Source organism: Sminthopsis crassicaudata, chromosome 1 (genome assembly GCF_048593235.1).
Source record: "Sminthopsis crassicaudata isolate SCR6 chromosome 1, ASM4859323v1, whole genome shotgun sequence".
Lineage (NCBI taxonomy): Eukaryota > Metazoa > Chordata > Mammalia > Dasyuromorphia > Dasyuridae > Sminthopsis > Sminthopsis crassicaudata.
Genome location: NC_133617.1, coordinates 222985093 through 223008789, shown reverse-complemented (window position 1 = coordinate 223008789; position 23697 = coordinate 222985093). Strand labels below are relative to the sequence as shown.

The 23697-nt window shown below is 35.0% G+C and overlaps 1 protein-coding gene across 1 annotated transcript in view; it reads left to right on the top strand.

Annotated features, from left to right (window-relative positions):
* The window catches only part of MTCL1 (microtubule crosslinking factor 1), a 159191-nt gene that overhangs the window by 101137 nt on the left and 34357 nt on the right, over positions 1–23697 (top strand). Inside the window, 4 exon segments of the mRNA XM_074275191.1 lie at positions 3493–3615; positions 7146–7376; positions 8635–8811; positions 20669–20836. Of these exon segments, the coding sequence (XP_074131292.1) occupies positions 3493–3615; positions 7146–7376; positions 8635–8811; positions 20669–20836 (699 nt within the window).

Sequence of the window (23697 nt, the reverse complement as noted above, 5' to 3'; positions counted from 1 at the left end):
GCCTTGTTAGATTAAACAAAAAAAGTAGAATTTAAGCTCATTCATATAGAAGTTATTACCAAATAAAAGTAATTTTATAAAATTCATATCAGAGTGAACTGATCCAAGCAAGCCAAGACTTATAATAGCAGACATGTGTGTCTACCCAGGTATCTCATTAGGCATTGACATTTTTTTTATGCTAAGGGGTAAATTCATCTCTTAGCCATGTTTCTGTTGCACTCACTAAATTGCCTGAAAGATTTACATTTCTAAGAGAGAAGCTCCCTCTTTCAAATATATATCATGTGTAGTTTGGAATGTAATGGGTACCTTAAAAATAGCTCTGAAAGAGAAGCCACTATTCATGTGCAGCAGTTACATTTCAAACATAAGTGAGTCCAACCCTTGTCCAAAGGCAGTGGTCAGGTTTCAGGGTCAGAATCCTTACAAGGCTCTTTTCTCTAGGTCTTCTTTTGCTTTCAATCATGTTCTACAAAGAATATGAAATCCTTCCTTCCTGAACTAAGAAACTTTAACTGAAATAAGAATTGACAAAGATTTTATACTATGCTTTCATATACACCCACTGAAACCATCTTCCACATTTGAAAGAGATGATCACAAAATTGGCCTGGGCCAAATGGGACTTAACACCAAATGTGGTGGGAATAACCTCCTTCATTGGGCATGACCGTGATGCAAAACATTAGTTTTTGACTTTTTAAGATTGGAAAAGTGGGAAATAATTTATAAGCTACCTGTCCCCAGGATTTTTAAAAGACTAATAAATCATAATAAAAAATACAGTGGCTGCTCTGTGAAGTGGGAATAGAGCTTTGACTTTTAAAAAGCTAATAAAGGTAAAGAGGATTATTTTGTTCTAAGGAATGAGTTTTGACAGCATATGATGTGAATAATCGACACCATCATGTTTAAATAACTTGTTCTGAGAAAAAGATCAAAATGAGCTGGATTGCTCTAAAATTGAAGAACCTAATAAAGTATCTTACAATCTTTTTTATCTTCACAATTGTAGTGAATGACCAAGGGAATGATAATTGAAATTGAGTTGGGGGCAAGCCCTGAAAGCATGAGACATGATACATATTCCTCTATATATATTGTGAATATTCTGTAGTCTTGTGGCCAGAGAATGATTCTAAGCTGCAATTTAATGTTGTATTGTATTTATATTTTATATCTGTGAGAGTGAGTGACTTTTGGCATACTGACTGGGGAGCAGTTGCCTAGATTGGTTTGATATCCTATATACAGTAAAATTGTACTTGTACCCAAAAAATGAGAGACAATGATTGTATCAGATAAATAATCTAATCCAATGTGTGGACTTCATAGCCATTCATTCAAAGAGAAGCATCTGTTTTAAGTCAAATTGACCATCAATGAGGACCAATGTCTATATTTTTCCACAGTCTTTATTCAAATTAAATTCTCTAGGTTTAGACAAAAACTAAATAGTCTATTCAAAAAGTGTAGAGATGAAGCTTATATGTTTTCTGTCAGCCTTTCTAACTATCTATATGGCACTGTTTTTGCTACCAAGTGACATTTTAGCACACAACATAGTAAGAATGTTTTGTACCTAATTTATTTAAAGATGGAGGAGATATTTTTAAAATGTTGGATTCTATACTTATCAAGTATATGCAGTTTGAGATAAATTCAATGAGAGTAACATTTCAGTTCATAACACTGTTATGTTAGTGTTAAAACTAACACTTCTGAGTATCTAGATAAAGAAGGAACTCAATCTTTTTTTTCTGACTATGTACTTTTTATGATAATAGTAACAATCTCTTATTAAAGATCAAAGAATGATCAGATAAATATTCTTATAGGTCATATCACATCACAGGGAACATCCTGTCAGGAAATGAAATGTTACATTCACTGGAAAACAATCTATAATGGCAAACATTTTTGTAACTGTCATTTACTCTAATTCTCTGTTTAGTAAATGATTCAGCAATCATTTTCTCAGTTGATGTCATTCTGGGAAAAGAGGGTATTAAGGTTTTTTTTTTAATTCTGCTGTCACTGTTTCATTTTTCAAAAGACATTTTAAATTATAACCATAGGCCCTTTTACACTTGAATATAAAACATGGGGCAGAAAGAGATAGAGATAAAGAGAGACAGAGGGAGAGAGAACAAGAACAACAAGGAGAAGCAGGAGAAGAAAGAGAAGAAAGAAGAAGAAGAAGAAGAAGAAGAAGAAGAAGAAGAAGAAGAAGAAGAAGAAGAAGAAGAAGAAGAAGAAGAAGAAGAAGAAGAAGAAGAAGAAGAAGAAGAAGAAGGAGGAGGAGGAGGAGGAAGAGGAGGAGGAGGAGGAGGAGGAAGAAGAAGAAGAAGAAGAAGAAGAAGAAGAAGAAGAAGAAGAAGAAGAAGAAGAAGAAGAAGAAGAAGAAGAAGAAGAAGAAGAAGAAGAAGGAGGAGGAGGAGGAGGGGGAAGAGGAGGAGGAGGAGGAAGAAGAAGAAGAAGGAAGAAAGAAAGAAGAAGAAGAAGAAGAAGAAAGAAGAGAGAAGAGGAAAGAGAAGAACAAGAGAGAACAAGAAGAAAAGAAGAAAGAAGAGAGGGAGGGAGAAAGGGAGGGAGAGAGCACATTACATTTTTTCATAGCTTACTCTAATTTCAAACTAACTCAAGGTTTGTTACATTCCTCTCATGAAACAATTCCAAATATGGCCCTTTGACCACACAATAATAACTGATAATAATGTCAGTTAAAGCTTGCTAACTATTTTATTTGGATTATCTTATTTAGGATTCATACTACCCTTATTCATATTATCCTTAATTTATATAAGAGAAAACTGAGGCTCAAGAACATAGACCACATTGTTACTAAGTATCAACGATAGGATTGGATCTTAGTTTTTCCTGATTTTTAAAAATAGGACTCTATCCACAAACCAAACTAAATAGAATGCCTACGTAAGTCCAAGTCAGAATGGGAAATTAAGAATATTCAAAAGTGATATTAAAGTCCAAAGGAAAAAAAAAACCTTCTTTGATATTCAAGGGTTGATTCCCATATGAAAAAATAGGGCCAAATTAGATATGTGATTTGAAAAGACAAGAAATATTAGTAAGAAATAATTAAACATGGCTTAGCCACAATAACTAAGCTATGGATTTTCCTATAGTCTTTTTTTCTAATTGTCAATTGTGGTAGCAGATAGGGCCTTCTTCACAGAACAAGAAGTCAAATGAAGAATACCTCCTGTCTTTTCATTTAGTCATTAAAAACTGGTCTATTTTTATGTGTGTTTTTTCATCATGGTGGACTTTTCTGTTCAGATAGTTTTGAAAAGCATGTGGGAAGGTCTGATGCTATAGTCATGCCCTGCTCACTCCATTGCTACAGACTCATGCATTCATACACATGTGCCCATGACTGTGACTTGTGTATGTGTCTTCCACTCACATTTTTCACCTCAGTTAGAATTCACCTCTTTACTAAACCTGTCCCTTTATCCTGATGATCAGCTCAGGGATTCCCCTGTCTTACCTGTCCAGAATGTATCAATACAGGAACTCCAGGCTCAGCTTGAGCAGGAGACCAGACTTCATCAAGAGGATCAAGAAAAATTTAAAGCGAAGATCATCCAGGTAAATACATAAACCAGACCTAACTGAGACTGCCAATTGTCTGGTATCTTCTTGCTATGAACCCTAATGTTCTTTCCCCTCAGGAACAAGAACAAGGTACAGTGGAAAGAACACTGAGCCTAGATTCAGAGGAAATGAATTCAAATCTTGCCCCAACACTTGCATCCTTAGAGAAGTTCATTTCCCTAGGCCTCCAGAAAGTGAATAAATGGCCTCTTAAATTATAACTATGATCCTCTGAAATAGGTCCTAAAGGAAGATACAATAGTCATATTTCCTAAACCATAAATTGAGATGTATAATCTGACAAAAGATATTTCTTTTGCAAATTCTCTTTAAATTGAGTTCCCCCCCTAAATCAGCACTGTTCCAAAAAGCTCAATATTGGTAGCAAAAAAGTGGATTATAGATTCCCAAACCCAGAAAAGATATCAGAAGGTCATGCAATAACTCTGAAGTATTTGTTATCTCAGAAAAAACATACCTGTCTCCTTGATCTTCTTTCTTAATACTGTATTTTATAACCTTAGAATCAATATGTTTTTCCTAATACATGATCAGAAACCTTCCCATTGAAATTTCAATGAATAAAGTCAAATAAAATAAGGTATTAGGAGCCCATTTAAACATGGACCATTGGTATTTCTGTATCTTTTGAGAGTACAGTTCCTAGTCCTGTGTGTACCAGATAAGGAGGCAAACACAGTGATAGTCTTACCTTGAAATATTATCTGCAGAAAATAATCACGAATTCAGTTATCCCACTTAATTCTTCAACTTAGTACAAAACAAGCCAATACCTTATCCCTCAAATCCTTTCCCAGGTTTCTTGGTGGAAGAGTCACAGATAAAGGCAAATCTTACCTACAGACCTCCCCACAGGACATCCAATCCCCATCAGATCTCTATCTAATTAAGTTGTAAACACTAAGTAATAGCTTCTTTAAAAAAAAATTACACACACACATTCTTAATGATAGGAATATCCTTGAGAAACAACAGATCTCAGTTTCCTGAGATTTGTCAATTGTACAGATCTTGTATAAAATTATATTTCCTACTTCTTGAAAAACATTTTATTTGCAGAGTTTGTCTGCCATCATTTGTAAGCCTGTATCTTTTCTGAGTTGCTTATGTCTTTACAAGGTTATACATAGAAGATCAGACTATAGAAACTATAATATCTTTCTGGTGACCTTTCCCAATAGGCATATTTTTGTCATAGAGAAGTTTACTCCTATATTGACCCAGCCAGAACTATTAATAGGCCTATATTGCTAAGAGTTCAAAGCCAGAAAAAAGGATCCCTATCTACAAATGTTTATAATAACACTTTTTATTATAGCAAAGAACTGGAAACATAATGGATGTGCCCATCAACTGAGGGAATAACCAAACAAATTGTAGTATGTAAACGTAATGGAATATTAAAATGGTTTGCTTGAATTGAAGGTCAGAGTTTACATTTCATTATTCCAGAAAAATAAAGGCTTTTCATATTATATGGAAAATCAGAGTTTGAGTTGTTTGGGGTTTTTGTTTTATTTTGTTTTGGATATCCACGTTCTTATTTTATGTATGGTACCAAGTTTGTGATTGAAAATAAAAAGAGTCTTGTTTTGTAAAGAGAGGAGTTATCTGTAGTGTTTCATAATTCACCATTAAGGCTCAAAGCAATGGGAGGGGGAAAATGAGATAAATGGGACAGTGAGCAGTGGGGTCATATACTCAGACCACTAGCTATGATGTTAATATGTTATATGCAGAATAAAAAGCTGAAAAAGAAATTCAAGGACTGAGCTTTAGGAAACATTCTAGCTAGTCGAGAGGAGAGACAAGGAGTCAATGAAAAAGATAAAAATAGAATCTTCAGATAGAGGTAGGAGGGGAACTGGGCTAATATAATATTATGGAAGCCAAGAAAGGGGTTTCAAGAAGGAGGTGATGGGTAATGGCATCAGTTAGAGATGAAAATGGAATCCCTGCTCTGGACTATATGTAGAGCAACTATTCACTCTGTCTTCTCCTAATTATGCCCATAAAAAACAGTAACATGGGTATAGTGTAAAGATAATTTTAAATAACCAACACCTGGTATTAGAGTCTCCACCATTCTTCATGGAGGAACTTTCTCATTCAAATAAAATGCAACTAGTTTGAACCTGATGGCTCATCTTGTGGTGTTCTATTATTCTATAATATTAGAATTGTTATTCTAAACGCCACTGTAGAGTCCTGTCTGGATAACATGACAAAATATTTAAAATCCATATAGATAACAGCACATTTTAAGATTACTTTGGCTTTGAAGCCAAGTTGTATGACCTATTCTAGTTTCCTGTGGCACATTAAGTCATATTGAAACCCAAAGAGGCAATCATTTTTTTGTGAAACAATTCAAGTCCCTTTATTTTCTCCCTGAATCCTATTTCCTTGGTCTTAGAATTGTAAAAGGATACTTGGATTGGAATTCAATGAATTCCAATGAATCAAAATGCTCTTAGTCATTAACTGTGACTTGCAATAATCTGGTATCTATAGACATCAACTTGATTTTCCTTATGAAAAGGCAGCATGAGACTTCCCACCTGCATGCCTGGCTGTGTTATGCCATTATATAACAGGTGTTGAATAAATATTTTTAAAGGGAAGTCATGTAAAGAGTTTGACTTGGGAATAGCCCTGCAAGATTATTCCTAATGACCCTTGCCCTGAAGGGACACAACGCCACAATGTGCCAGGACACCTGGTCCATGTTCTATGCACATCTAGGCCACTGGGATCTGGGGAGGGAGGCAAATAAAGCTTACACAGATATTTAAAGGTCAGAGACAGAGGATTATTGTAGAGATTAAAAATATTTTTATTCTAAGCAAGACAATTATTTCTCCAACATGAATGCTGTTAAGAAGTACATGGCAAAGATGGAATTTTTATTGGGACCAGGTTATTAAAGTAATTTAACTTTGTGCTTTTCTCTGTCTGTAAGAATATATTCAACAGAGGGAAAGATTCATCATCCATTTAAAATATGTAGTTTTGTAAACTGGCAACCATAGAAATAATTGCTTGCTTAGCTTGTTTTCTCTCTAATTAGGCCTGGGTAGGAGGTTAGGAAGAATACACAGGTAAAGGGGAAGTTTTCTTTTACCCTAAAAATCCTAGGGCATTTACACACTCAGATAACATACCACTCTTGTCTTATGCAAAAAGGAAATTAGGCTCCACATTTTAGTCTGGGAGAGCATTCTGAAGAGATTTGGCTAATATTAGTAATATAATTGCTTTATATTTGAATGTTATTTACACTGATGGTTGAGGAAAACTTAGGAAATATAGCAGGCTTCTTGTCAAAGATTTATTGGTACAGTAAATCACAGGGATTGAAGGATTTTTTTGTTTTTCAAGACTTGGGGAAAGTAGTATCTTTGCTCAGGTATGGGAACGTTAAGTTGCACTTTGGTTTGGGCAAATTGTGTTCCCTTCAGGACCTGCAGTCTCTCCATATTCTGTCTTTTGTATCATTCAAGATGGAGCAGGAGCACCTGTATGCTTTGCGCCGGAAGGAGCTGGAAGTCCAGAGTCTGTCCTTGCAGAACACTCTGGAGCGCAGGACATGGGAGGAAGAAAAGAACTTGTTGCAGCAGGATCTTCGAAACTTCAGGCAGAACACTTTCCTCTTCTATGTCAAGCTCAAATGGCTTCTGAAGCACTGGAGGCGGGGCAAGAAAGGAGAAGAGGAAACAGAAGATTTCATGGAGGTATTCACTGTTCTCTCACATGGCAGCACTGGTCCGAGGTCAGCTACCTCCAAGCGCTAGCAAAGTAGAAAAAGCACCTGGCACAGTGCTGATGGGTATGGGACTCTAGAGCTTGGCACTGGGACTTTAGGCTCATAAAGGCAGTGTCTAATTTGGAAGAAATAAAAATGATTCTCAACTTGAATATCTTTATACTTCTCATATACTTAGATACAGAAACTGGAAAGAACCAATTATTCATCCAGTCTGTCTTTTCCCTTGAATGTGAACCTTATCACCTTTTTAGAAACATTGTATGAAATAGATCTGGCTCTTTTTATTCTTGTCATTTTGTTCCCTGTGGGAATTTTGTCTGAATACTGTGATGAAATCTTATGCAGTTGGAAGAGACAGATAAAATGGCTCCCTTTCCTTCAAGAATTCTAAAAGAATGTATTTTAAAATGAATTCAACCAACTCTATTTTCAGGAACCAAAGGCATAGATGTTTATGGATAATTAAAAACCCCAGATTATCAAAAAAAAGTCATGTAAAACAATAAATTCAGCCTCTTCATTATATATATGTGTGTATGTATGCACACATGTACATACACATGCATACACATGAACACACTCATACTCCAAATGATGTTGCTGTGTGAAAGAAAAAAAAATTTGAATCAAGGTGATTCAGGCCAGTTTCAATGACTTTGTGATGGAGAGAGCCATCTGCACTCAGAGAAAAGTCTGTGGGGACCAAGTATAGATTACAACATAGTATTTTCACTTTTTTGTTATTGTTGTTTGCTTTCATTTTGTTTTGTTTTTTCATTTTTGATCTGATTTTTATTGTGCAGCAAGATAATTATAGAAATATTTTTGAAGAACTGCACATGTTTAACATATATTGAATTACTTATCATCTATGGGAGGATATAGAGGGAAAGAAGATAGAAAAAATTTGAAACACAAGATTTTACAATGGTGAATATTGAAAATTATGCATATGTTTTGAAAGCAAAATGTTTTAAAAGGAAAAAAAAGTTGACTGATTAGAGAGGCTTTTCTATCACTAACCCTATTTGTTCTGTGAAGGAAGTGTTAATCTCTAGGATATGTAAAACCAAATGGAGGTCTGAAGAGCCAAAGCTTTAATTTCCAAAGTGGAAAATTGGCCCCAAATAATCAAGGATGGGTTATGGAAAAATAGGTGCCATGGAGAGGCTGTGTTACTATTAAAAGTGGACACTGTGGAAACAATGTATTGTTACTTTTAGATGGAACATCCTGAGACTTTGCCAGGACTTGGAGTTCAGTCTGAACAAAAAGATGAGGAAGATGAAGAAAGAGGCACTGGGTCCCCAATGGAGTATTATTCCCAAAATTCCAGCATGGAAATTGATGATGATGAACCGGAGCTACAAACTGCAGAGATACTGCAGCACCAAAAGCAGGTACACAGGGTGCCCGGGGCACCAAATATTTTTAATTCTGAAATTGAGTAAGATTCTCCCATTCTATAGCATCTTCATTTTATTTAAAGTGCTCCAATGATAAGTCATTATCATGGCATCTGCCTGTAAGATGACTACTTGAATGGTAAAACAATAGAATCCTGGGGTATGAAAAAAACCTCAACTCATCTAGTTCAACTTCTTGCTAGATGGATGAATGTTTTCCTCCAGCGTCCCTGAAAGTGGACATTTAACCTTTCTTTGAATATCTCTGATTATCTTAAGTACAATCCATTCCATTTGAGGATGGCTTTAATTGTTAGAACGTTCTGGGAAGTGGGCAGCTGCTCATGGAAAAATAGCATTGACATTGGACTTGTGGTTAGAAGACCTGAGTTCAGATTCTGGTGTGATATTTCCTATGTGATCTTGGGCAAATTATACCCTCCCTGAAACTCAGTTTGCTTATCTGTCAAATAATATTTATACTGTCTTCCTCACAAGGCCAATGTAAGGAACATTCTTGGTAAACTTTAAATCTCTACTCTTAAACTGTCCTATTAGTACAATATTTATGCTGAATTGCATAATTATCACTGCTCTTTCTTTGTGGAGAGGTTTTTTTACTTAAACCATAGTGCCTTTAAGGGGCAAATAAGGGAAGAGAATAATAATCATTTATAAAGGGCTTATTAATGTTCCAGGCACTATCCTAATGCTGTTTATAAATATGATCTTATTTGATCCTTACAATAACCTTTTGAGATAGATGCTATTGTTACCCTTATTTAGCAGTTAGGGAAACTGGGGTTAACAAAGCAAGTAAGTGTCTGAAGCCAGACTGAATTCAAACATTCCTGCGTCTTTATCCATTGCACCATCTAGCTGCCTTCATGTTCTTTAAGACCAAGTACATGGGTTGAATCCCAGTAAAATGACCTTGCTTCCCTAAACACACACTCCCTCCATAAAGCTAGACAGCTGTCTTAGAAATGTGTGCTCTTATTCTCAAGGGTGGCTGAGTAAAGAGCATGAATTGCCCAGTGTAAAGTTATCACTGCTACTGGAAAAAAATCATTTAGGGCACATGTGCTGCTGATGGAGAGTCAGGAGATCACACAGGACTGTCATTTTGACAAGCTGATGAGTGTGAATTTCACTTTTGGAGATGGCACTTGTCCCAGACATACATATCCCCAGCATCTGATAACCATCTGACTTAGCATTAACAGCACTATTGTCTGGAATCCTGACCAAGCAGGGGAAAATGGTACAGAAGGAAAAACTATGCCTAAATATGTAAAAAACACTTCAGGTTTTCCTTTGATTCCTTTGAAAGTCAGTCCAAAAACCCAAATCTTTGATGTAAAATGTTTGTTATTATTATCAAAATCAGGATAAAGAACAGTGTAATTTAAATTTTGTAATTTTAAAATAAGTACCAATGCTACCAACCACCATAAAAACAGAAGACATCAGTCTAATACTATATTGTACCTGTACCTCTGATACTGTCTGGACTCTGGAATAGAAACATAATATCTAGAAGAAGATCTCAGATATTCAAAATGAAACTGGATTTACTGACCCTTTAATAACATCTTTTATTTTCTGATGTTTCAAAAAATTCTACTTTCATATTTTGTTTCTCAATAGGCTCAACATAGTTTCAACTTATCTAACAACTAGAGATTTCTGTGTTCTGGGCTGGGCTGGGCTGGGCTGGGCTTGGCTGGTGAATATTGATGGATGTGGTCACCTTGGGCCTGAGTCCAACCCCACAGTTCCAAGATTTACTGGGCACTCCTTGTGTATATGACACTGTAACAGCTGCTACTAACTCCAACCCCCACTCATCAGGGAACCTCCTCAAGCCAAGGGAGTAAAGAGTTTGCCATAAAACACTTGGTTTCTTGCCAATTGAGGAGTGGGGGGGAAGGCAAGATTCTTGGCCCCAGTAGAGTACATTTTTGTTTGACTTATTTGCCTCCTAAATGCTTTTCCCTCCCCCACTCCAGAAATCCATTTTCTACAAGACAATAGCAGTTTTCTATAAATACTTAGCTGAATTTCATGCCAAAAATTGTTTGACATAAAAAATAATACACTTGGTTTAAAGGGTTAAATGAGATAAAATAGAAAATATGTCACAATATTAATAATCTATGAAGAGGTTTTTAGGTCAGGAGATGATTTTTCCAGGAATGATCTAGTTAGGCAATGATATGTTACTCTTTTTGCTAAAAGTAATTTAATATCTGCTAATATTTAATATCTGCTAATTATTTTCTTTCTTGTTTTGTGATCAGATGAATTGTAAAGGTCTCTGAATGATGAGTTTGTTAGCCCAAGTAGCAGTTTTTTAATGACTGCTATTGCATTAGCCTACTTCATTTAAGAATATGATGATTGTTCCTCTGGGGCACATTCAGATCTGTTTTATAAGAAGAAATAGAGAAATAGACCTTAGGTTTCACACAGTAGCCATAAAAATGGAGTAGAAAGAAAAAAATTTGTGCAGTGATAACTTCATCACAATATCCCCTTTACCTTCCTTCTCTTAGACTCCAACAATCTGTTTTCCTCTGAATAGGCAGATATATGTGGGTACCTGCACATAGTGTGTGATGAAGATGCAGGTGTATTTAGCAAGATGTAATATATTGAGAAAACTTTAATTTTAATAAGTAAGGCTTATGGTAGAGTCATCTAAACCAGAGGTGAGGTTGGTTTACATGTTCATGTGTCCATGACATCATTAATGTGGCTCTAAGGGAAATGGATATATGCAATCTACTGTAAGTGACAGCTGTTTGTATGAGAACATTCTCAGCTATGAGACTTGTCTCTTGCTCAGATGAGTACTATTATTAGCCAGGGAACATTTATGCAGAGACTTTTGTTCATTAGACCATTTAAAGCTTATGGACAGATGTGGTTGGTGCTTCTTTGACCACAATAATTGGAAAAGGAGTCAAGAAGATATGCAGAACAGTGAGACAGGATTGAGTATCCAAGATGTCTGGACTTTGATCTTAGGAATTCTCACAGTAATTCTCTTGGGAATTCACATATAATAAATGTCCTTTCTATCAATCATTCAATTTATCATAAGATAGATTTGAAAGTCATTTTTGATGATCAGTACATGTCAAAAGATTTTACCCTCTTGTTAAGTGAAACCTAGTTCTACCTATTGAGTACAATAGACAGGGACAAGTTATTTTATGTCTCTGAGTCTTGCTTTCCTCATTTATAAAATGTTATGTTTGGAGCAGTGGATCTCTAATCTTGTGATCATATTATTCTATATCCTTGTACCACCTCAGGACTGCTTCCTACTACTATTTCCCATTGCAATACGTTGGAGAAATAGCTTAGTGCTTCAGAGATTGCTTAGCACACAGTAAGTGTTAAATAAATATTTTTCCAATGCATTGCAAAGTTCTTAAACTTTTTCCACTCCCGACCCCTTTTTGCCTATGAAATCTTTACATGATCCCAGGTTTTTAAGTATATAAAATAGGTATACAGACCAAACATTTACTAATAATAAATCATAATTTTGTGACCCCCACATTCGGTTATGTGATCCCTTATAGAGTCACAAACCACAGTTTAAGAAGCTGGAGCTCAACACATGGGAAGTGCTTGATAAATTTCCATTTTCATTCCAAATATGAATATATGTCTTAAGAGGGCATAGAAAAATTTCTCCAACAATATCAATGCACATAAAAGCTAAGCCATTAGAAAAGAGCGTCAAAAGCATTATATAATTCTTAGTAATCTATTAGACATTTGACATTACTTGAAAGGCGTGGCCATTCATTCACTTATTCATTCATCTCTATGAAATATTATTTCTGACATTTAAGAACCCTAGTGCCAGGTACATAGTAATATCTTGTGATCTAAATGGCTTGACTTCCTGTAGTTGTTGTTGCTATTCGCTCATATCTTACTTTTTGTGACTCCATAAGAGGTTTTCTTGGCAAATAGATTGGAGTGGTTTGCAATTTCCTCCAGCCAATTTTACACATGAGGAAATTGAGGCAAACAGAGTTAGGTAATTTTCCCAGGGTCATATAGTTAGTAAATATCTGAGGCCAGATTTGAACTCAGGAAGATGTCTTCCTAGAATACTTCCAGGCCTGGTACTCTGAGCACTGTGCCACCTAGAAGTTCATAGTCCTGTAGATATATTTAACTAATTGAGAGAGAATACTGTGCTTTTCTGGTCAACATTGTTTTATGTCTCAACAATAAGAATTCATATTAACGTAATACTTTAAATAACATTTTTCCTATAGCAATGCTGTAAAATAGATAGTTCAATAAATATATTCTAATTTTATAGATAAGTAAATTGAGGCTCCAAGAACCAAAGAACCAAGAACCCCAAAAAAACAATAGGAACCAAAAGTTGGCCATTTCCTAACTATTTACCTCTATAATCCTTTATTCTATTAATTTATTCTATTAATCTATAATCTATTGTAGCCTCTATAATCCTTTATTCAAAATAAAAACCCTTTTCAATCTTTAAAGATACTATTTCTATGTAGCTTTAATAGAAAGCTTCCTTTTTTCATAATGACAGCCTGATGGATAATTCTCCACTAGTGCACATAGCTAGTCATGCATACCTTCTCATTCTGTGTAGATCCCAGACATTCAAAATCTTTTTATAGAGGATCTGTCCTGTGTTAAAGATGTTCTTTTGGTTCTTTTAATATTTTGTGAATGCCAGTGCCAGTATAATACTTAAGCTACCTCCTACTTTATGACTGACCCACTTTTCTGATCATACACATCCTTGATAATATTTTTCAATCCATTGCTTTTATTCAAGTTATTACTGTCCTATAACTTATTCAGTTAGCTGGGTGGCACAGTGGATAGAGCAATGTACACTTACCAGCTGTGTGACTTTAGGCAAATTACTTCTTCCTATTTGCCTCAGTTTCCTCATTTGCAAAATGAGTTGGAGAAGGAAATGGCAAACTACTTCAATATCTTTGCCAAGAAAATCATAAATGGGGTCATGAAGAATTGGACATAACTTAAACAACAATAGCTCGTTTACAACCACCATACATTTTTCACTGTTGTTTGAGTTAACTGCAATTTAAATGATATAGCATCATCAGAATAATGTTGGTAACTTTTTGGGGGCCTAGGAGACAATAAGCATCTTGGATACTTAACAATACTAATATAATTCAAGATTCATTGAAAGCACCCTAGATGTGATACTGCCCTGTTTCTTCTTCCTGTTCAATTCCAGGCTGAACTGATTATCCCTTTGTAGCAGTATATATATATACTGATGAATTAACACATTTGGCTATCCATCTGCCTCATAAACTAGTTGACTTATGGTCCTCATCCACTTTGTTTTTTGAGTATAAATGTATATTCTTTATTTCTTTCAGTCAGTTTATAATAATAAAAATATGGTTGCCTAAAGAAGACCATCTGTGATAACCCTAATAACTTTCCATGCTTTCATCAAGGATATCGTAAATATATATAAAGATAATTCTTAGAGATTTTATAAAGATGTGGGTTAATGTCCCCTTGATTGCCTTTTATTACTAATGGTACTATATGTGATCTTTTCATTCCTTTAATCCTTCTTTCAATCTTTCATTCTCTGAAAACTGATCCTTGAACATTTAAAAAATTGAATCACTTGTCCTTTTTAGTAAAGATTTCTCATTACATATTTGGCTAGTTCCTAGGCTCATCTTTATATTTGTATGCCTAGTATTTAATTTTGGTATGTAGGATGCCATGCTGTGCAGTAAATAAAGGTTTGAATTTCATTTAAATTGACCTCAAACCATTTACTAGCTATGTGACCCTAAGCATGTCATTTAGCCTGTGGGTGTCTTTGTTTTTTCACTCATATGGATAATAATGGAACTCCTAGGAAGGATAAAATCAGATGATGGTTGGAAATGCTTTACAAACTTTAAAGTTACCATTATCTTTATCATCATCATCATTATTAAGCATTTAACAAATGCTATTAGTCATTCATTTTATCCCTTCTTTAACTACTTTGCTACCTCCTTACACTTCAGGTACTGAAGTGATAAAGACTTCCACAAAAATGTTTGGGAGTTATTTCCTATCTTTTTGTTATACTTCTTTCCAACTCACTCTTAAATGCTTTCCAGATTATTTGGTTTATCTGGGATCTTACATCAAGCTCTCTGAAAGCTTTTTTGCTTCTCCACAATTTTTTTTTACTATTGTGTGAAGATAATAATGTTTATAATCAAATATGCTTTGTAAAGTTTTATAAATGAAGCTGTTCTCTCCAGCCAGTGTCACCATTGGCCTCCCTATCTCAACACATGAGGAAATCGTATGTTTTCTAGATGTTCTGGGTTCTGATTTTCCTCAATCTCCTCATTGTAGTGACAATTTTGCACAGGATTTCAAGAAATACAAATATCTGTGGTGAAATTAGACATGTTTCTCCCTTACCTTTATTATTGTTATTTAGACTAATCCCAAATATATTTCCAAACAGAAGTAGAGTTTTAGTTATCTAATCCACTCTTATCTTTTCTTGGCTTGTCCAAAGTTTGTCTATAATTCTTGAACTTTCAGCCTCTTCACATCACATCAAACTCCTTATGCCTTTCCTTTAGACTTTATTTCCTTTAGAGAGGATGAGAAAGAGTTTTTGGGTTGGTTGTTACTCAGTATTTTTGTTATCTGATTCTATAATGTCTCCTTATCTTTTTTCAAGTTAAGTCTCTTTCTGTTCCATGTGGTCTAATGGAAGCTTAAAGGAAAAAAAAAATACTATACTTAGGCCAAATTTTTAAATTAAAACCAATGCATTTTGACATTAGCATTACAAATTCTTGTGCTTGCTTGCCTTTTTCCAGTTGAAAAAGAGTTTTACCACCTGTCTGCTGTCCATAATCTTAACTCTTTATCCCTTGAAACTAGAGTCTTAAATTTTCCTAATTTGCACATGGTGTTTATGTTTCCTCATTATGCTGTATCTTCTCAATAGCTTTACAGATTTTCTTTCAAGTTACATTTCTAATGTTAAAGTAATCATGTCCCCTTCCCTCAATATAATATTGTTAAACGCTTGGAAAGACATCATAAGGCTTTTAAACAAAAATAAAAACTTATTTTCTGCTATAAGTTTTTATTTTTAAAAAGCTATGATGTATTTCTAGTTTACCTCAATTTTGCCATGATTTCTTGCAGCTTATTGGACTGGTGGGTCAATGTTTATTTTCATTATTTAGTGCCTATGATTCTACAGTATCCTTCAGGAAACTCTCAGTCAAAAAATACTAAGGTAGTATATTAGGGTGATGAACTTATAAATGTATTCCTTCATTGCCAACTTGTACATGAATGTGCCCCCTCAGTAACCCCCATCAGATATTAGATTTTTATATTCAGCCTTCACAGTGTCTTTTTTGCTGCTAAAGAGTCTACAAAGAAAATAAATTGTAAGGAAACAATAATTCTTCCTGTGATTCATCTCAATTAAGGTGGCAGCAATGGTGAAGACAGTAAAATGTTCATTCTTAATAGATGTTATATGGTGTTCTAAGGCTGTACTTCTAGCTAATCTCACTTAAGGAGCTGAGCCATGGCAACTAATCACATCTTAGCTCCCCTGCCAATAGAGCAGATATTTTTAATGAACACTGCAGGAGATTGTCTTGGATTAGCTTGGACAAAACATTAGCTTGCCTACCCCTGTTTTACACAAGCAGACCACCTTTACTCTTTGATGCTCAAAAACACATTTGCTAAACCAAACTGAGTAAGTAGAAAAACATCACATAACCTGTATATTGTGATTGCCTTTTAATAAATCTGTAGCTAACAGTGGGGCTATATATCCATTGTGGTCTTAAAGTCAACTCCCAAATTGTCAATTGCACTATAACCAAATTACATAATGCCAGTTTGACTATTTAGTAAAGATCTGGTCTTATGTATTATAAATATTTGATAAATCTCATCTTTAGGTGGGAATGAGCTTTGTTTTTTACTGTCTTTATTTTTATGTACTATTAAAAAAATTTTTGATTTGGTACAGCAACTACCTTAAAGGTTCTCCTACAACAAAGTGCTTCCTATGCAGATGTCAAAATTGTACAAAACTCCTTGAAGTAGGTAGCTACAGAGCTAATTTTGTTCAACCCTGCAATTATTAATATTAAGAAGCAGAATATATGGAGGGTTGCTAAAAGAGTTTTTCACAGTCCTCTTACTCAAGAACCTTTTTCCAATTTTAACCTGACAACAAACATCAGTCTTTCATTATTCCCACTTTGTTCCCATTCATGTGCTACTAAAAGAACATGGAAAAAATTACAAGTCATGCTGACTGAATCCACTACAAATTTATAGCAAGGCTTTTATATAGCAAAGCTTTTATGCTCTCCTAATTGACATAATATCCCCACTCATCACAGTGGCTTTTCCAAAAAAATTTAAGCCCTTTCAATCTTCTCATGGTTCTCCATCACCTTAGCTTCTCAGCTAAGAACCTTGCCTCCTACTTTACTAATACAAAACATTGAAGTCTTTGGGCAGGAATGATATTGATTATTAGCTCCTATTTGCAACTCAGAAATATCAATTCATTATATATCTTCTCATCTACTTTACTTCTTAAGGCACATGATATTTATTACATATTTCAGTAGCCAGATATGATCCTGTTCATCTTGTATAACATGTATAAAATTTTCTTACTAGGTACCAACAGTGTATGAAGTACTGTAAATAATTTTCTAGCTAAGATAATATATTTGTGGGGAAGCTGTGGATAGAGCACCAGCCCTGAAGTCAGGAGAATCTGAATTCAAATTTCATCTTAGACACTTAACATTTCCTAGCTATGTGACTCTGAGCAAGTCACTTAACCCCAATTGTCTCAGCAAAAAACAAAAACAAGCAAAAACCAGAAAATATATCTCTGTGTTAGTGATATCAATTTTTCAGTGCCTTCAGAAACTATTTTAAAGTAATAATTTAAAATTTTTTCATAGTATCCATGATTAAAGAATTTCACTTTATGGAAAACTAATTAATCACCAACCTTGTCAGGAAGATAGTATTCCTTTTTTAATAAATGGAGACAACAGCACAAAGTTAAAAGCTGAGAATCAATATTTGACCATTATGTCTATTATCACCCAATCTAAAAACCACAATCTCAAAAAAAAGGTATTTTTCTGAAATAATTTTGCACTTTATTGTGTTGTAAAGAGTGCTCCTGGTTGAATAAAACAAAATTTTAAACAAAAAAAGAGGGGGCAGTTAGTTGGTACAATGGATAGAGCACTAGCCCTGAAGTCAGGAGGACCTGAATTCAAATCTGGCTTGAGACACAACACTTCCTAACTGTGTGACCCTGGGTAAGTCACTTAACCTTAATTACCTCAGCATAATAAATAAATAAAAGCCCTCTGGGACTGGTAAGACAATTTAGCACTGATATAAGTCAAGTTGAGAGTGCCAATGTTATAATTACTCTGATCTCTACTTTAAAAAACATGACTCTTGAACAGGAAAGGATAAAATTCCAGGCACTCTTTTTTGAGTTGGCCAAAATAATTGAAATGGTTTTATTCATTTCTTTGCTGGAAGGCATATCAGCTTTTGATGTGTGAAAAGATAAAAGAGAGATGATTTTGTCCTTGAAAAAGGCCATGGAGACATAGTCTGAAATAGTTGTAGGATTTTAAGAAAGCTATGAAACAAAAAGAAACTTGTATCATTAGGAGATTTTGAGTTTGATTCAATCCTTGATATGAATGTTTGATCTTTTTGATCTGGACTTGGTGTAGATTTTCTTGATGTGAAAATTTCTCTTGCCAAGACAATACCAGGGCAATTCTCTTTATAATAGAAAGTTACCTAGAGTAGGAAGAAATTAAGTATGTATCAGAGACAGGATTGGAATCCAGACCTTCCAAATTTTAATGTACCTTATCCAATATGCCACCATGCTGCTTCTCTTGAGAAGGTGTTTTTTTTAAATCCAAATTATAATAAAACTCTGAGCATGCAGAGTTTGCTCAGAAATACCGCCATAATTACAGAGCATGTAGATTGTGGTCCAATAAGTGTTATGCAGAAGGGGAATGAGACTGAATTGATTTTGATCATTTGATTTTGGTTCATATCATTATCTCCACATTGGGAGAAATGGAAATAAAGAGAGTGGAGAATAGATTTGTGCCTTTACTAAGGACTTAGAGCAAATCTTGAATAGAGGGAACATGAAAAACCTGAAGATCATTCTTTCTCTGGGGTTTAACAACACAAAATAAGCCAACATTTTGCATTGTTGTTTTCTTCCACACCAAATGGTATAAATCATGACTAATAATAACTAATCCCTCTTGGAGGGAAGAGGTAATTTTTGTTCCCATTATAGCCTACACTGGGGCTCCATTGAGCACTTATTTTGTGCTATGATTAATGTGATGATTAATATTAGTCAGAAGACAATGCATTTAAGTTGATTGCCTATGCCCAATGTGTGTAAGTATATTAAAGCACTACACCAAGCAGTTCTAACTGTTGCCAAAGAACCATTATAATAATTAGCATTTATGTAGTGCTTTAAAGTTTACAGAGCACTTTATCATTATTATCTGATATTATCCTTACAACAACCCTGGGTCATAGGTTCCATTATTATCTCCATTTTATAGATGAGGAAACTGAGGCAGATAGCAGCCAAATAACTTCCTTCTAGGTCTTGCACTCTATCTACTGTACCACTTTGTTGCCTCATAATGTAGAAATCCTACCATTTGACTAAATAAAGTTCACCATTCATACCCGACTTCATATTTCATCTAAGAATATATAGAAGCTTTGTACTCTATGTCTGTGGAATGGGTACCAATAAGTGTTGCCCCTGGTTGTTATACTATTTACTAGGCAAATTTCTTCAGTGCTCTAGGCACTGAAATTGAAATTAGAATTCCAAAAATTAAATAAAAGGTGTTGATGTGTTTTGACAGAGATCATTTCCTTAACTAGGAATTCCCTATGTTAAATCAAAGATCTTATTCTTTTCCTAAAAGGTGTCTACCCCTTCACATGCTAAAATTTAACTTAGTGCTAGACCTCATAAATTTACTTATCATCCAAGAAAGCAAACTGACCCTGCATAATACAACTACAAGGCTACTTAAGAGCTATATGGATATGGCAGTCTTGGTCTATACATATGTCTTTACCCCACAGCACATATTTAGGGGCTTCCTCCTTCATTTGAGATCACTGCTATTATGACAGCACTTCTCCAGAAGCTTGGAACTAAAGACTTGTTCCTCAGTGTCATAGTCCTTTTCATATTCCTTCACACCAACTCTGTCCATATTCTATTAGATTTTCATGTTGATTCCCTGCTTTAGCAGTTTTTAGGAAACTACTACCGGTGGCTTCCTTCCATCTTCATTCAAACTTTTCAGGAAAGCTCTGACTTAAAACACTTATCTTCTTTCCCCATGGTTCTCCATAACTCCATAACTCAGTTGGACTTTCTCACTAACAGTTTACAATCCCTTCTTATAACATCTCTCTTTCAAAATGGCTCCTCATACATTCCTTGTCCAGGCTGAGACACATAACAAATAACTTGTCAAATAACACATGACTCTTACCATATCACAAAAGGAAGAATTATACAATCTTTTATTTCACCTTAAGTTAAACCCAATCTTTCCAGTACCTGTCACTTTTGAATTAGATTAAATGATTCTGTCTCTCCCTTCCTTGTCTAAAGATTGCTAAGAAAAAGTAAATAATGGAGATTTGATTCATGTTCCTACAGGCAGTGGAAAACCGGAACCTCATAAATTCCCTTAAGACTTTGCTGGATGATTTCCACTCGGAGATGAGGGAAGATGAACGGGATCGCCTTGGATTGCAACAACAATATGCCAAGGATAAGGCTGCCTGGGAGGTGGAGTGGGCAGAACTGAAAAGCCGCCTGGAACAGGTATATACAATAGTATGTGCATTGGTTACCCAGGCTTCCAAAGCAGGTCACAATTCTTGAACCTTCCTTGTCTGTATAGACATTCTTCTCCCATGATGATGTCTCTTCTGTTTTATATTGGTTATGAAGGATTTTTTTCCAAGTTTCCTGCCAACTCTAAATCCTCTATGTTTAATTCAGGTACTATTTTAATCTCCCTCTTCTCCCCTTCCCTCTCCTCTTCTTTCTTTTACTCTTCTCTCTATCCTTCCTTTTTCTCCTATTCTTCCCTTCTTTCCTTTCACCTTTTTTCTCTTCTCTCCCTTCCCCTCTTCTTTTCTCATCTTGTCTTCTCTCCTCTCTTCCTTTTTTGTCTTCTCTCCTCTCTTCCTTTTTTCTCTTCTCTCCCCTCTCTCCTTTCCTTCTGTCCTATTCTCTCCTCTCCTCCTCTCTCTTCTCATACCTCTCTTCTTCTCTAATATCTTCTCACCTTCCTTTAGAGACCTGTGATTTCATCCATGAGAAAATAATTCCTACCAATGAAATTCAGCAGTTCATCTGCAATTTATTGTCTTTGTTGCCTGCGTCACTGAGACATTAAGTGGTTTGCCCCAGGTCACACAATCAGCTTGTGTAAGAACCATGGCTAATGTTCAGTTGCTATTAGAAAAAAAGGCAATTACAGAGGAACTTATGAGCAGAACCTTTCCATCTCTTTTGAGAAGAGAATGAAAAAAAAATGATATGTCAAGCAGAGCATTATAGCCATAAAATACAACACCAAGGAAGATTTTGTTTTTCTTCCCAGGAGACTCTTAAGAATAGCTTATGTATAGAAGATTCAATTAAGTAGCTTCTTGATATTTCCTCTCCCCTTTACAGGAACTGGAAATCAATGTCCTATTCTTTACTATTAAGCAAACTATGGAATTTGATTTGTGAAATGATTGAAACCTTAGGATAAAATGAACAACTAATAGTAAGAAGATCTGGATTCATTTCCCCATTTCTAATACATTATTGGTTTATCAAGTAACCCGGAACAAACCATTTAACCTTAATATATTACTTATCTTTAAGATATCTTAATTAATATTAGTCACCAAGGGAGTTAAAGGGAACATAAAGGGAAATAAGGACCAGAGAGGTTGAGGAGCAACTTTCGTATAGTTATTTGAAGGATGTGTGAATGTTGAAAGAAGTTTTGTCCACTAAACTAAAGTTCAAAGAAGAGGGATGAAAAAAGATAGAGAATTTAGGTTATTATGATAGCAGGAGTCTACAAATTGGTTATTACCTCCAAAGGGAACTTATAATATGGTATAGTATAAGGGCTACCAGGAAAAAAAATTGGTTTGGTAATTTTGTTGATATTTTACACATTTCCTAATGTCTGAATGCATGAATGAAAAACATTTATCAAATGCTAAGTGATATAGATACAGATACAACATTGAAATAGTCCTTGCCCTCTAGAAAATTACAGTTGATTTACAGGAGATAACACATTTTGGGGAAAGGTGTTTTGATATAAGGTATCACAAGAATGTTAAATGGATCTATTGGGAAGTTTATGGATATGATTTTTTTCAGAAGCAGTAGTTTTTTAGATCAAATGAGAATAAGTTTACAAAGTACTTAACACAGTGCCGGCACATAGTAGGTATTATAAATACTAGCTAGTATTAATTTGAATATGGTCTCCAGAACAAAAGGGGAAAGGGGAATTGTGGGAAGGGCAGAATATACAGAAGCACTCTAGGTAGCAAGAAGACATTTAAAAAGTTAAGCTTTAAGGATATGAAGCATGATCTGGGTCTAGCGCTATTTAGATAAAATGAGATATAGTGAGGATAGTTTGTCCTCACTCAATCACCAAATGATACAACTGGGCTTCATAGTGATGGTTCTGAAGCCAGTGAATTAACTCACCTAGCTATAGCCTGAAGAGTATAGCAGTAGGGAAGATGGCAAAAGCATGACTGGCTAGAGGAGTTGGCTTCTGACTTGTGAAAGTAGGGCTTTTTTCTTCCTTTTCTGTTCCTGATTTGATCTCTTCTCATTTTTACTTCAAGATTTTTATATTTAGTTGAAACTTGATATCTTGTTCTTAGTTTTCTAGCTTCTCCCTTCAATCATCAGGGTCTTACCTGACATCATTTTTTCCCATGATTATGGTTCCCATTAGGAAAAGAATAATGATGGATGAAGCAAATTTATCTGGACATTGTCCCTGAACTCTAGGCTCTCAAAGAGTTCTTTCTCTAGTCTAACTGGCTCTAAACTAATGTGGCTCTTCCTCAAAAGGAAAAGTATTTCTTGTAAAGTTCAAAACTTGGTTCTAAATAGGTTGCCAGTGATGTGATGATCTTTGATAGACAATATGGTGATATGGTTAGAGTCAGGAAACCTGAATTACAGAGCCCTGATCTGCTATGTTTATGACTTGGAAAAATCATTTTGTCATTTAGAGCCTCAGTTTTGTCATCTGTAAAATAAAGAGATTGGACAAAATGAGCCATAAAGTGCCTTTTAGCACTATATCCTATGGTTGTATAAATGTATGTATATTTTCTTCCTTTACTATAAAATGACCCAGGGTCTAAGACCCTAATACTAGGCATCTCAAACTTGAACCTGCTGTACTTGAGGCAGCTGGGTAGCCTAGAGTCAAGAGGACCTGAGTTCAAATCCAGCCTCAGACACCCTGTGTGACCCAGGCAAGTCATTTCATCCTATTTTCCTCAGTTTCCCCATTTGGACCAATATTTAATTAACAGTATTGAGGACACAAGTCTTTGGGAACAGAAAGACACTGAACTAGTTGGGTACATAAATTGGCATTCTGCAAGAAATATAAATGACAAGTCTGGCAGGGTAAC